We start from the raw sequence: 12,723 nt of genomic DNA, 5'->3' as shown, positions 1-12,723 counted from the left end.
GTTGTCAATCTGACTGTCTTCTGAAATTGTTGAGAGCGAAATCTGGGGAGGAATTATATTGGAGCTAAAGAAGATAAGTAGTATTTCTTGATTAAGTTCTGTCTGGGGAGCAGAGTTAATAACTTACTGGTCATTAACATACAGTTGAGAGAGAAGAACAGGGTGCTTAGACATATGTTGATAAAATTACTTAGGTTGGTGATTTTAGGGCTCAAGTCCAAACTATATTTTGATCAGTTAATCTACTTCTGGCTCCTCACTAGAGGAGATGTACAGAAGATGTACGGCTACCATTTCCTGTTAATCACGGTTCTTGGAACTGAACTCCTTTTTAAAGATCTAGAACTTAGTATGTAAGGATCTAAGACTGTTTTTCTGTGCTTTAGGACCTTTGGAATTTTCAGGCCTGGTTATCAAGAGCCTGAGACAGGATCATTTTTTAGAGTAAGAAGATGTAAAAGGATTTTATGATCACATAAATGAAAATGGAGGTCCCAAAGTTAATATAAACACTAAAGACTAGGCATATATACACAAATATTAATTATTGCCATGCAAATACTTAGAGGAAATTAAATGTCCTGTAATGGAATTGAGGTATTGGACTATCAGTTAAAATGTAGACTGTTCTTTTAATTCACTTCTACTGAGTTATATTTTACAAGCCATTAAACATTGTAACTCAGACTATCTGTCAACATGTAAAAATGCTTGAGACATAATTTGGAAAAATCAGAATATATATTTCCTGCACACTATGATTGTAACTAAAGCTATTTATATATATGAATAAGATGAATCATCATAAAAAAACTTAATTTACAAACTACTATACTATAGTAGTCGATATGCAGGTAATTTTTCCTGCTCTGTTACTTTTTATACTTTCAACAATGTTCTGTATTATTTGTGGTTGAAAATAAATTAACCACTTGAAAAAATAAGCTTTATTTTTTAGAGCAGTTTTAGGTGCATAGCAAAATTGATCAGAAGGTACAAATTCCCCATATACTCCCAAACCCTACCTGTGCATAGCTTCCCCTACTAGAGGGGTACATTTGTTACAGTTGATTAACTTTTAGTAAATCATCCTTAACACCCAGAGTTCATAGCCAGTTTTTAATTTTTTTAGTGAAGTTGTCTGAATTTTGAACATCTCATTGGGGTTTCTTGATCAGCAACACAGAAATCTGTAGGTAGGGAATCTGGAACTCTTACTATTTGACTCCTGCTAGAGACTGTGTAAAAATGGAAGCAATCGGAATTTTACTCTGGTTAATCCGCCCGAAAGTCCTCTGTCCTCATTTTACCTTTTACTCTTTTTATTTTCCTCTCACAGTTGGGGGACTGGGCTCTGCCTGTTTGGTTGTGACTGGGCAGTCCTGTCTGCAGTGTTACATCTGGAATTGTCTCCTTTCATCTCTCTCTAGGAAGTACATTTTCAGCTGAGCACCTCAAGCTTCAACTCCAAAAGGAATCCCTAAATGAGTTGAGAAAGGAGTGTACCGCGAAAAGGTAAGCGGAACACTGAGAATGGTTGTTAGGAGTGTTGAGTTTGAGGAGAGGATTTAGAAACGGAGTGTTTTTTAAGCTGCCAGTGTTTTTGCCAGTTACTACGCTCAGTGCCACTTTCATTTATTCAGCCCCTATTGTGTCAGGCACTGTGCTAGAGGCAGTTATGAGGGCGCCTAGTACGTAGTCGGAATCGGAAGCCTGAACGCTGTTCTTCTAGATTGCAGGGCGTCAGTACCATGACTTCATGTTTGAATCTCCTCCTCTTCCAGTCTTCGACATTTAGTGCAGCTTACAGTTTTTCTTTAGTAATTTCTTCAGTCTTTAGCTCACTTGCCTTACCTCAGCAGTTCTCAGATTCTCTAACATAAGTCTCTCCAGCTGTCCAGTTCATTCTCCATGTTGCTAGCAGACTTCTCCTAAAATACTATTTTACCATTATTTTTTTCTTTTCTTAAGAACAAGTTGTGATTATTTTCCTTCACTGTCAAATATAAAATGGTCCCCAGTGGCTCAGGGGTAAAGAATCTGCCTGCAATGCAGGAGGTGCGGGTTCGATCCCTGAGTCAGAAAGATCCCCTGGAGGAGGAAATGGCAACCCACTCCAGTATTCTTGCCTGGAGAATTCCATGGACAGGGGAGCCTGATGGGCTACAGTCCGTGGGGTCACAAGCAGTCAGACACGACCGACTGCACATGCACTTAGAACTGTAGCTGATTTCAGTTGCTCCATGACAGTCATTTAACAAATGCTAATAGTTTTCCCTTTATTTTTTGCAGCATATGCTTAACTTGTTGCCACCTCTGATCTTCTTCTCATCTTCACTCACTTTTACTGGAAAGTCATCCCATTGTGCATTTTTGTTTAAGAAATTTTAGCAATTAAGAAACCTGGAAAGAACCTTGGAGATCATCTAATCTAATCCTCTCAATTTGCAGATAGGGAGGCAAAACTGTGGAGGTTACTTTTTGTCTGGTTCACTAGGAAAGCAGAACTAGATGCCTTTAAGTCTTCAGCGCTCTTTGCATTGTACTGCTTTATGTTCCACTCTAACCTGCTGCATTTCCTAAATTACCTCCTTTTTAATTGTGGACACAGTTGAGCAGGTAATATGCGCTATGGATAATTTAGCTGTTAGTCATGTTTCTTAAATAGTGTAAGGGAAAAGCGGCATCGTCTCATGCCACACCTTTTGGCTTTGTCCTTTTTATTCTTTTACTTTTGTAATATGACAGCAGGTTATTTTTTGAGGTAGTTGTAACATCTGTAGTTGTAAATGAAAGTAGAATGCTGTTTTGAGGAAACACCATATGGGTATTTCCTGCAAATTGGCCTCAGTTTAAATGAGATTTTGGTCAGTTTACTGAGCCTCTCTAAATCTTGTTTTCTTGTTTGTAAAATGGGTATAGTAATATCAACCGAATAAGTTGTCATTGATATGATAATTAAAGCCATTTGTAAAGCTCCTGGCATACAGTAGTAGGTGTCCAGTCAGTGATTATTTGTACGTTTTACATCTCTTTTCATGGTGCTGGATACATACAATAGGCCTCCTTATATAGTTAGGGTGATTGATGGTATATAGAGATAGGTCAGGACTCATGTTAGCTGTTATTCTTGCTTCTGCTTCTGAATTTCTGTGGCCCAGTGCAGATCATTTAATTTTTCTCTGTGTCAGTTAGTTGGAAATAACTGTTAGAAAGCAAGGAAACCTGTTTGTTTTTTGTTTTTTAACAAATGTGCTTTTTTCTTTCCTCATTAGAGAACTCTTTCTGAAGACTAATGCTCAGTTGACAATTCGTTGCAGGCAGTTACTATCTGAGCTTTCCTACATTTACCCTATTGATTTGGTAAGTTTCAGATTTTCTGGGGGAAAAAAAAATTTTTTAAGAGATTTCTATTTGAAATTTCCTCTCAAAGAAAACACCATTGCTCTAGTCTTAATCATATGCTCTGTTATTATTCATTCAGAAGCTAATATTTATTTAAAAAGTAGATTTAGAATTAGTTGGCATTAGGTTTCACTAGTTTATTTATTTTTTCTGTCTATTTAGTGGTGGAGTGAACTCATCTTCACCTGAAAGAATGCCAAATTATTTCTGGTTTCTTTAGGACTTTTTCTCTCAACCACATTATCATCTTCTACCTTATCTGAGACATGCATGCAGATACATACACATTGCTTTAAATATATAACTACTAATTAATTTATCTTTATTAGTATTACTTAAGATACCCCTGTGGTAGCTGTCAAGATGTTAAGTTTCTGTATTTGGTTTCTTAGAGTAAGTACAAATGTAAATTATTAGGATTCTTTTTTAGAGAATTAAATCTGCTAAATTTGGTGGTTTATTTTCTTTCTAATGCAAAGGGACTTAAAAGACTAATTCTCTGAGAGGAAAGCTAATAGGGTTTTAGATTACTCACAGACTTGTTAATTCTACTTAAAAATTCTCATTTATAGCTTTGAATTGGTCAAAGAATAGTTAGCTTTATGGTTAAAATTTTACATGACTTTTTGTTAGATATGTTTTTAAATGTATTATATAGAAAATTTAGAGTATATATCAAGATACAGATAATAATATAATAAATCATTATGTATTCAGCTTCAACAATTAGGGTAATATTTTATATCTGACAGTATTGTCTTTGAATTAACACCTAAATTTTTTAGATTTAGAGCTTCTTTGTTTATACATAAAATTCATTTCATTCTTTGGTTATATTCGCAGAATGAGCATAAAGATTACTTTGTATGTGGTGTCAAGTTGCCGAACTCTGAAGACTTCCAAGGTATTTTATTTCTTTTTCCTTCTAAAGATTTGGTATAAAACATGGGTGTGTTGCAAGGAAAAAGAGATATCTTGAAATGTTGGTTGCCTGTCCCTTCTTCCAGAAAAGTTTTGGAACCTTCTGTCCCTTCCCAATTGTAAGTATATAGCATCAGTTTCCCCAATGGAAGACTTAAGAGGATATTTGGTCTAATCATGGGGGGAAAATTGTTGAGCTTTCTATTTGAAAGTTAAAATAGTTTTTGAATGGGGTTTAAGAAAATCAGACAGTAGGCTTCTCAAGAATGCTAATAATATTCCTGTCCTTTTGGTTTGATTTTTCATGAAAAAATTGTGTTGGGAGCAAAGCTGTAAACCTTAGTATGCTCTGTTTATAAAGTTATATTTCTGCTGACATAAAATGTATTTGAAAATTAAATTTTGTGACATTCCCACTCCCATAGGTTAAACTTGTTATACTGTCATCTCTGTCCTCTTTAATTAAAAGAAATTTACATTAAAGATGTTACAAATAGCATTCACAGTAATAGCTATATTTTAAAATATTTTTCCTAATCTCTTTACCAGTATGCCAGAGAAAAGAACTTACTTGACATTTGGGTAGAAAGATGACTTTTATTGTTAGCAGAGTGGGTTCTTTTCTCCTAATGTAAACAATGCTTTGAGGACTACTAAAAAGTTCTATAGATTATACCCAAAGCTAGCACATTAATCTATTTGGGAACAGGTTATTCCAGAATAGAGCATTACTAGTGCTTATTGGGACTTTCTTCCATTTCCCTGTAAAGAATCTGTTATTTGTGATCCTTTAACATTTAAGACTGCTTTAGTGTATTACTTTTTTGTCCTTTACAACAAGTAGTTGGGACATAATGTAAAAAGTGTTATAAATGAACCTGGCTAAGAAACAAAACTAGAATCAGGGACATAGAGAATAGGCTAGTGGTTGCCACGAGGGAAGGGATGGTAGAAGGTAGGAGCCGGAGTTTGGGATTAATAGATGCAAACTGATACATATAGAAACAACAAGGTCCCACTGTATAGGAAAGAGAACCATATTCAATATCCTTTGATAAACGATAATGGAAAAGAATACAAAAAAGAATGTGTGTGTGTGTGTGTGTATAGTTATATATATATATAACTGAGTCACTTTGCTGTACAGCAGAAATTAATACAGTGTTGTAAATTCAACTATTGAGGTGGTTTAGTTGCTAAATTGTGGCTGACTTTTGCAACCCCAGGGACTGTAGCCCACCAGGCTTCTCTGGGCATGGGATTTTTCAGGCAGGAATACTGGAATGGTTTGCCATTTCCTTCTGCAGGGTATCTTTCCGACCCAGGGATCCAGCCCAAGTCTCCTGCACTGCAGCAGATTCTTTACCGACTGAGCTACCATTAAACTATACTGCAACTAAAAAAAAAAATTTTTTTTTAATGATTAAAACAGGAATGGGAAGACCTGTATTTGAGTCCTGGTTCCCTTTCTAGAAACCATGTATTTTGGACCAATTCATCATCTAAGCTTTGAGTTGATCTTCTAATTGATAGTATGAACACAGTAGTTCATGTACTACGTACTTTACATGATTGTTAAGATTTTATTTAAGAGCAAGACATTTTGCCTTATCTTTAATCCTCCCAAAAACAAAATAACCCAGTAAGAAAGGTGGTATAATGTGTTAATGAGCTATTTAGTGACTTGCTCAAGACCACAAAACTAGGTAATGATCTTGCTAGGATTTGTCTGTTTTCCATTGTACAGTGTTCCCACTCATCTCTGTAAGTCATACACATGTGCTTTGGTGTTAATTTTAGGTCATGGTGTCTTGAAGTTCTTGATACATCTTTTTCCCCATTCTTTCTTTCATTCATTTATTTAATAAACCTAATAAGTACCTTGAGCCCTGGGCCAGGTTGTAGGAATACAGAATATTCTTTCTTTGAAAAAAATATCAACTGAGCACCTAAATGCCAGGCATGTGCTGCTTTGAGGATATGATGATGGAAAAAGCAAATATATTCTCTTCTTTCATAGAGCATACACGCTCTTAAAGGAGGTAAAAAATAAAGGCAATAAATAAGAAAAGAAGTATTTAACAAGTATTTAATAAAAGAGTATGCTATCTTAGAGAATAGGGAAACCTACTGTAGATAAAGTAATCAGAGAAGACCTCTCTGAGGAGAAATGTTTAACAGAAAATCTGAAGGCTGAAAGAAACCAGGCTTCCCTGGTGGCTCAGCTGGTAAAGAATCCGCCTGCCTTGCGGGTGACCTGGGTTCAATCCCTGGGTTGGGAAGATCCCCTGGAGAAGGGAATGCCTACCCACTCCAGTATTCTGGCCTGGAGAATTCCATGGACTATATAGTCTATAGGGTTGCAAAGAGTTATACACGACTGATTGATTTTCACTTCATCTACTACAGCTGGGGGAGAATTCCTAGAAGAGGGGGGCATTATGATTGAGGATTCTGAGGAATCAGCTTGATATATCTGAAAAAATTCAGGGTAAGGGGCATGGGAGAAGATACATGTATTCTGGGAAAATCATGTAATTTCTCACAGCGTAAGTCATGTATGGATGTGAGAGTTGGACTATAAAGAAAGCTGAGCACGGAAGAATTGATGCTTTTGAATTGTGGTGTTGGAGAAGACTCTTGAGAGTCCCTTGGACTGCAAGGAGATCCAACCAGTCCATCCTAAATGAGATCAGTCCTGGGTGTTCATTGGAAGGACTGATGTTGAAGCTGAAACTCCAATACTTTGGCCACCTAATGCGAAGAGCTGACTCATTTGAAAAGACCCTGATGCTGGGAAAGATTGAGGACAGGAGGAGAAGGGGATGACAGAGGATGAGATGGTTGGATGGCATCACAAACTCAATGGACATGAGTTTGGGTAGGCTCAGGGAGTTGGTGATGGACAGGGAGGCCTGGCACGCTGCAGTTCATGGGGTTGCAAAGAGTCAGACATGACTGAGCGACTGAACTGAACTGAACTGAATTTCTTCACCTGTAAAATGAGGTAATATTTACATCTTCAGTTCATTGTGATGATTGAATGAGATAGCATTTGAAAGAGCTTTTCCTATATAAGGCAGTCAATAAATGTAATTGGAATTAGTTGCCAGAGAGAGGAAGGAAGGACAGACCAGGGCAAACCTGTGTGGCTGGGGCAGAGTGAGAAAAGAGAAGAATTCCATCAGTAGATGTAGGAGAGTCAGCTAGGGTCTTGAGGCCACTGAAAGGAGTTCCTATTTTATTCTCAGTGGAGTGGGAAACCCTGAAGAGCTTCAAGAAGGGGGATGATATGAGTTGATGTTTTTTAAAAGTCACTCTGGCTGCTACATATAGAATGATTTGAGAGGTGGCAACAGGAGAAGCCGGAGAAGGCAATGGCACACCACTCTGATACTCTTGCCTGGAAAATCCCATGAACGGAGGAGCCTGGTGGGCTGCAGTCCATGGGATCACTAAGAGTCGGACATGACTGAGTGACTTCACTTTCACTTTTCACTTTCATCTATTGGAGAAGGAAATGGCAACCCACTCCAGTGTTCTTGCCTGGAGAATCCCAGGAACATCGGAGCCTGGTGGGCTGCCCTCTATGGGGTCTCACCGAGTCGGACACGACTGAAGTGACTTAGCAGCAGTAGCAACAAGAGAAGCAGGGATACTACTGGTATTAGAGTATCACCTCAATTCATTCTGGGATGTTTCTTGATTCTATTTTTGTTTTCTGGAGTTAATTTATTTCCTAATTTTTCCCACCTTTTGTTCCCTATTCATCCAAGCTGAATACATTCCTTCTTTCCCTAAAAAAATTAGTTTATCTTTTAGTTTTAGTGCAGTTTTTACTGCTAAAAAAATGAAGTCAATGTTTAATTCTCCTCTAAGGCCCTGTTTATTTACCATAACTTGTAGGAATTGGTTTTAGAAGCACACATGGCAGTATTGGACTTTAAGACCTCACGTTCGCATTCTGCAAGGTACTTCCACGTACTTTGGAATTATCGAGTGCCTTGTGTGTCATTTATGGTGCCAGGTGCTGGGGTATGCAGAGGCGACCGAGGCACTTATCCTACCTCAGTGAAACTTCAGTCCACTTGAGGCTAACTTGTAATCAAGCCAAGCAATAAATCTCTCTTGAATTTGTACTCTGTGTCAGGCACTTAGAAGTTTATACCAGGTATGTGGGACTTAAAGAAGTGGGAATAATCAGATCTACCAGGAGGGAATCAGGAAAGTCTTACAGAGAAGATGATACCTGAGGTATTTTTAAAGATAAAATAGTATTACCTTGTTGAAAGAAGGATGGGAAATTTTAGATTCAGTGAGTAGAAATATGCAACATGGAGCATCATACATGGTGCTGTCTTGTTTACTTAATTCCCACCACTGTGAGAATCGGTTCCTTCTGTGAGGGAAAGAATTATACTCAGCTCTTTTTTTGTTGTTGTTTTTTTCTAAAGACAAGAAAATTGAGGCTCAGCGAGATTAGTTAATTTTTCCGAAGACTCATACTAGCCAGTGGCAGAACTAAAGTCATCCCTGGTTGGCCTGATTTTAAGGCCCGTATTACTCCTGTCATGATGCAGTTTTCCTCCTTGTTTTGAATAATAACCTCTTCCAGACATCTAACAAGTTTTTAGTGTTCTGTAGTAGCTGCATGCTTAGTAAGACTCTAGTGATGGAAGTCTAAACTGGTATTCTGTTATATTCATGAAACTTTGCTGGGATAGACTTTACATTGCATGGCTTGATACTGTTTGGAAAACTCCTGCATAGTGGCCCAACATTTGTTGTGTTCTTCTTTCTAACTGGGTAAGTTTCTGTTAGGATATGGCAGAGAGACCTGGACACAAGTGGGGAAAGTTGTCCTGTGAAGGGTGTTCACTTGAGTTCCATTGACTGGGACATTTCTCATCTAAAAAAAGAAAAAAACTGTTTGTGTGTGTTTTTAAGTAATCTATAACACAAGAGCCTTTTGTGGTAATGAGACCCAGATTTCCTTCTGTGTCTGTATCCCTTTATGCAGGCATGATTTCTTGGAAAGGAGAGTCCATATGTCAAACACTGTCTCATTGAGAACGTGGAATGATTCCATAGATGCTGTGGCAATGATTAGAGTCTTAAATATTTTGTCCTGTCTGGATCAGTGGGTGCTTGGTTCCTTACCAAATCAACTGCCTCAGTGATTGGGAAGGCAGGATGGTAAGAGCTTTTAGATCACTTATTGTACTTGGATGCATTTGAATATTAATAGTTTGTCCAACTTGTAAGTCAAAGAGACATTTAAATTAATTTATAATGTTGTCATGGCCATTGTGAGTTTGTGGAATCTATTATCATAAAAATTACATAAAAGAGGCTAATGTAATTGTTCTGAGCATGCTTAAAATAGACTAGGCAAGACTAGGTTAGATATTTTAAATCCATTTTAAAACATTTAAAATTTTCAGCCTACAAGATTTTCAACTTGAAATGAATTTATCGGGATGTAAACCCATTGTAAACTGAGGAAGATCTGTAATGTAATGTGAATCAGATCCGCATTATTATCTTAATTAACCAAAATAAATGCATGTCTAAGTCTTTTCAACTTAAAAAAAAAGAAAAATTATATAAAAGATTTATTATCACAAAAATTACTACAGCCCCAAGTAAATGTAGCTACCTACAGTTAAAAAAACAAATAGGAAATACTTATTGTAAGGAAACTGCAGAATTTTGTTTTGTTTGTGAGCCCCTTAAAACATTATTTTAATCAGGGCTTTTTTCCTTTATCTGAGTCTTAACAGCTTATTCCTGTTCTTCCCTGAACCCTCCCATTCCCCCTCTAGCTTCTTTTCTCCAACAAGCCTGTCATCTGTGACCTCTTTAACCCACAGAGCAGCATAAGGAACACAAGCCTCTGCTCTGCATCAGGTGTTAGGGACGTCATTAATGGTTCCTGGAAAAGCACACCCCTGAGAGCCAGGTTTTGGCTTTGGCAGGTAAAAAGTCTTTTAGATCTTGGAATGCTGGAAACCTTAAACCTTTCAGTTTTTTTAGCTAAAGTGATTGGCAACAGAATGTGACATCTGAGGTTTCGTGGCCAGCAATAGCCATAATTAACCACATGAGCTCACGTTTTCCCACTGGAGAGTCAGTGGTCTTGGGGTGATGAAAGTGACTTCCCTACCAGGAGGTGGTTTTCCTTTCGAGGGTATTGGAGTACCCGTGGGCCCTGTAATGCCTCACCCGTGGTCCTTTTAAAATGCTTTTTAATATAAAGCTTCAATATTGGAAATCCAACACCATGGTGTTTAACTGTGAGGCTGTGACTAAGCACTATGGCCTGGAATGGGAAGCAACCTAGGGTTTTTAATGGGTGAGTGGGGGGAGTCTTGTGGTAGAAATAATGGTGAGTGTGAATAACCAGAATCAAAGCTGGTTTCCAGTATTACCCAGTTTTCAGTTTTTGCTCTTTCTCTTTGGTTTTTGCTATATGTATACAGGATTCTTTTAGAGATGCCCTTTTATGTTTAATTTAAGCAAAATTATTGAAAGGAGGTAATGTTAGAAGACCAATTTCTGTTCTTTTACTAGATATGTAGATGTAGTCCTTGAAATAGACAAATGTAATGCTTTAGTATTACCCTTTTAGTAATATGGAAAAATGGAGATGCTTGAGTGTTTAATATTGGTTAGGTTTTTTAAAACATTCATAGTTTGCATTTGACCTGTTTGGCAGGCTGAGGCCCTCTGATTTTTGGAAGTTTTCAAATCCTTTTCTGTAGATCACATAGAAAAGTAGAAGCTTAGTATAAAGCACACGTGTGTGTGGGTGCTCAGTCACTCAATCGTGTTCGACTCTGCAACCCCATGGACTCTGGCCCACCAGGCTCCTCTTTCCATGGAATTTTCCAGGCAAGAATACTGAAGCAGGTTGCCATTTTCCATTCTAGGGAATTGATCCTGATGCAGGGATCGAACCTGCCTCTCCTGCTTGCCAGACAGATTCTTTACCACTGCACCTCCTGGGAATCCCAAAGTACACAAAGAAAAATCCAAACTTAATGTAGTTTTATTCTTCATTACTTACTGAAAGTTTTCTTTTTCTTCTTCTTTTTGTCTCCCTTCAAAAGAGGATTCTTAAAGACCAAGTCCTTGTACTAATAGGAATATTTTCAATTTAATAAGCCCTATTCTTAAAGAAAACAGGAGGTGGGATTCAGCAGCCTCTTTCATGGAATTCTTTGTCCCAGCTGTGATTCCAGGGATAGATACTTGAATGGGCTGGGGTGTAGGTACAATTCTCTTACTCCCGCATTCATAGTTTTTACTTATATGGCTTTAACTAACTCACTTATACCACTTGAATCTTATTTTTCTCATTTCTAAATTAGTAGCATCAGATTCAGTGATTTCTAAGGCTTTTCCCAGCTCTGGTATTATATGATGATTAAATTATATTGTGATGAATTTACAGTATAATATAATTTTAGTCTCTATGGTAGTCTGATATGCATATTTCAACAGAAGTAAAGTATTGTAGTACTCAAGGTACTTGAGTGGGACTGAACTAGGAGCACATGGTCTCTAAAAATAGTTAGGCATGTCCAATAGTCAGTTGAAAGGAATGCTGTTTGATTTTTTTTTTCATCAATTTGATTTGAGAGAACATGTCACCAAAGATTCACAGACTTTTCATGTGTTTTTTGCTCTTATTAGAAAAGAGGGAAGAAACTAAAATAATAAACATGTGTCATATGCTTCTAGACTCCCAAGTTAGAAAAATTGTTATGTATTCCACAGTAACGTTCTGCAACAGTATGGTAGAGTGCTTAAAGACAAAGGCCTTGGTGTCAGGTCAACTGCTATACTCACTGTATTAGTTTGAACTGGTTCCTTAACTTCTTGAACCTTATTTATTCATCTGTAAATTGAATGAAATAGCATATAAAACATGCCCAGTTTATTAATTTTTGATGAATGAGTGACTGCCAGAAATAGAGCACCATGGTCAATTCCTGGCAGGAAGAAAAAAAAGTGTACAATAAAAGTTACCTATTTTTACAGTATGATCAAAGAATCTGTTTTGGTAGTCAAGTGTGGAGAATGTACTGAGTGGTATATGGCAATAGTGGCTTTCCTATACAGTAAGAAGATAGTGCTTAGATAACCAGGTTTAAATATAAAAGAAGAAAAAAATAAATATAAAAGAAGAACGTGGGAAATATTACTAACAATTGAAGTTAAAGTTACTTTTAGAAATCAGGAAATACTCAAGCCAAGGTCATCTCAATCATTTTAGCCTTTCTGTAGCCAGAAGTATTCCAGATATGTGTTAAATCTGTGTGTGTGTGAGAGAGAGAGAGAGAGACAAAGAGAGAACTTTTTAAAGTATTTTAAGAATATCATATACCAAGT

At 37.2% G+C, this 12,723-nt stretch overlaps 1 protein-coding gene across 2 annotated transcripts in view; it reads left to right on the top strand.

Moving 5' to 3' along the window:
- Positions 1–12,723, top strand: part of UVRAG (UV radiation resistance associated) — a 329,275-nt gene that overhangs the window by 189,125 nt on the left and 127,427 nt on the right. For both annotated transcript variants that reach the window (XM_027562853.1, XM_027562854.1), the window contains 3 exons: positions 1,431–1,515; positions 3,276–3,363; positions 4,249–4,309. In XM_027562853.1, the coding sequence (XP_027418654.1) occupies positions 1,431–1,515; positions 3,276–3,363; positions 4,249–4,309 (234 nt within the window). The remainder of the gene's footprint in view (positions 1–1,430; positions 1,516–3,275; positions 3,364–4,248; positions 4,310–12,723) is intronic.

Source organism: Bos indicus x Bos taurus, chromosome 15 (assembly GCF_003369695.1).
Source record: "Bos indicus x Bos taurus breed Angus x Brahman F1 hybrid chromosome 15, Bos_hybrid_MaternalHap_v2.0, whole genome shotgun sequence".
NCBI lineage: Eukaryota > Metazoa > Chordata > Mammalia > Artiodactyla > Bovidae > Bos > Bos indicus x Bos taurus.
The sequence above is the reverse complement of the archived record's forward strand: the minus strand, read 5'-3'. Positions and strand labels throughout refer to the sequence as shown.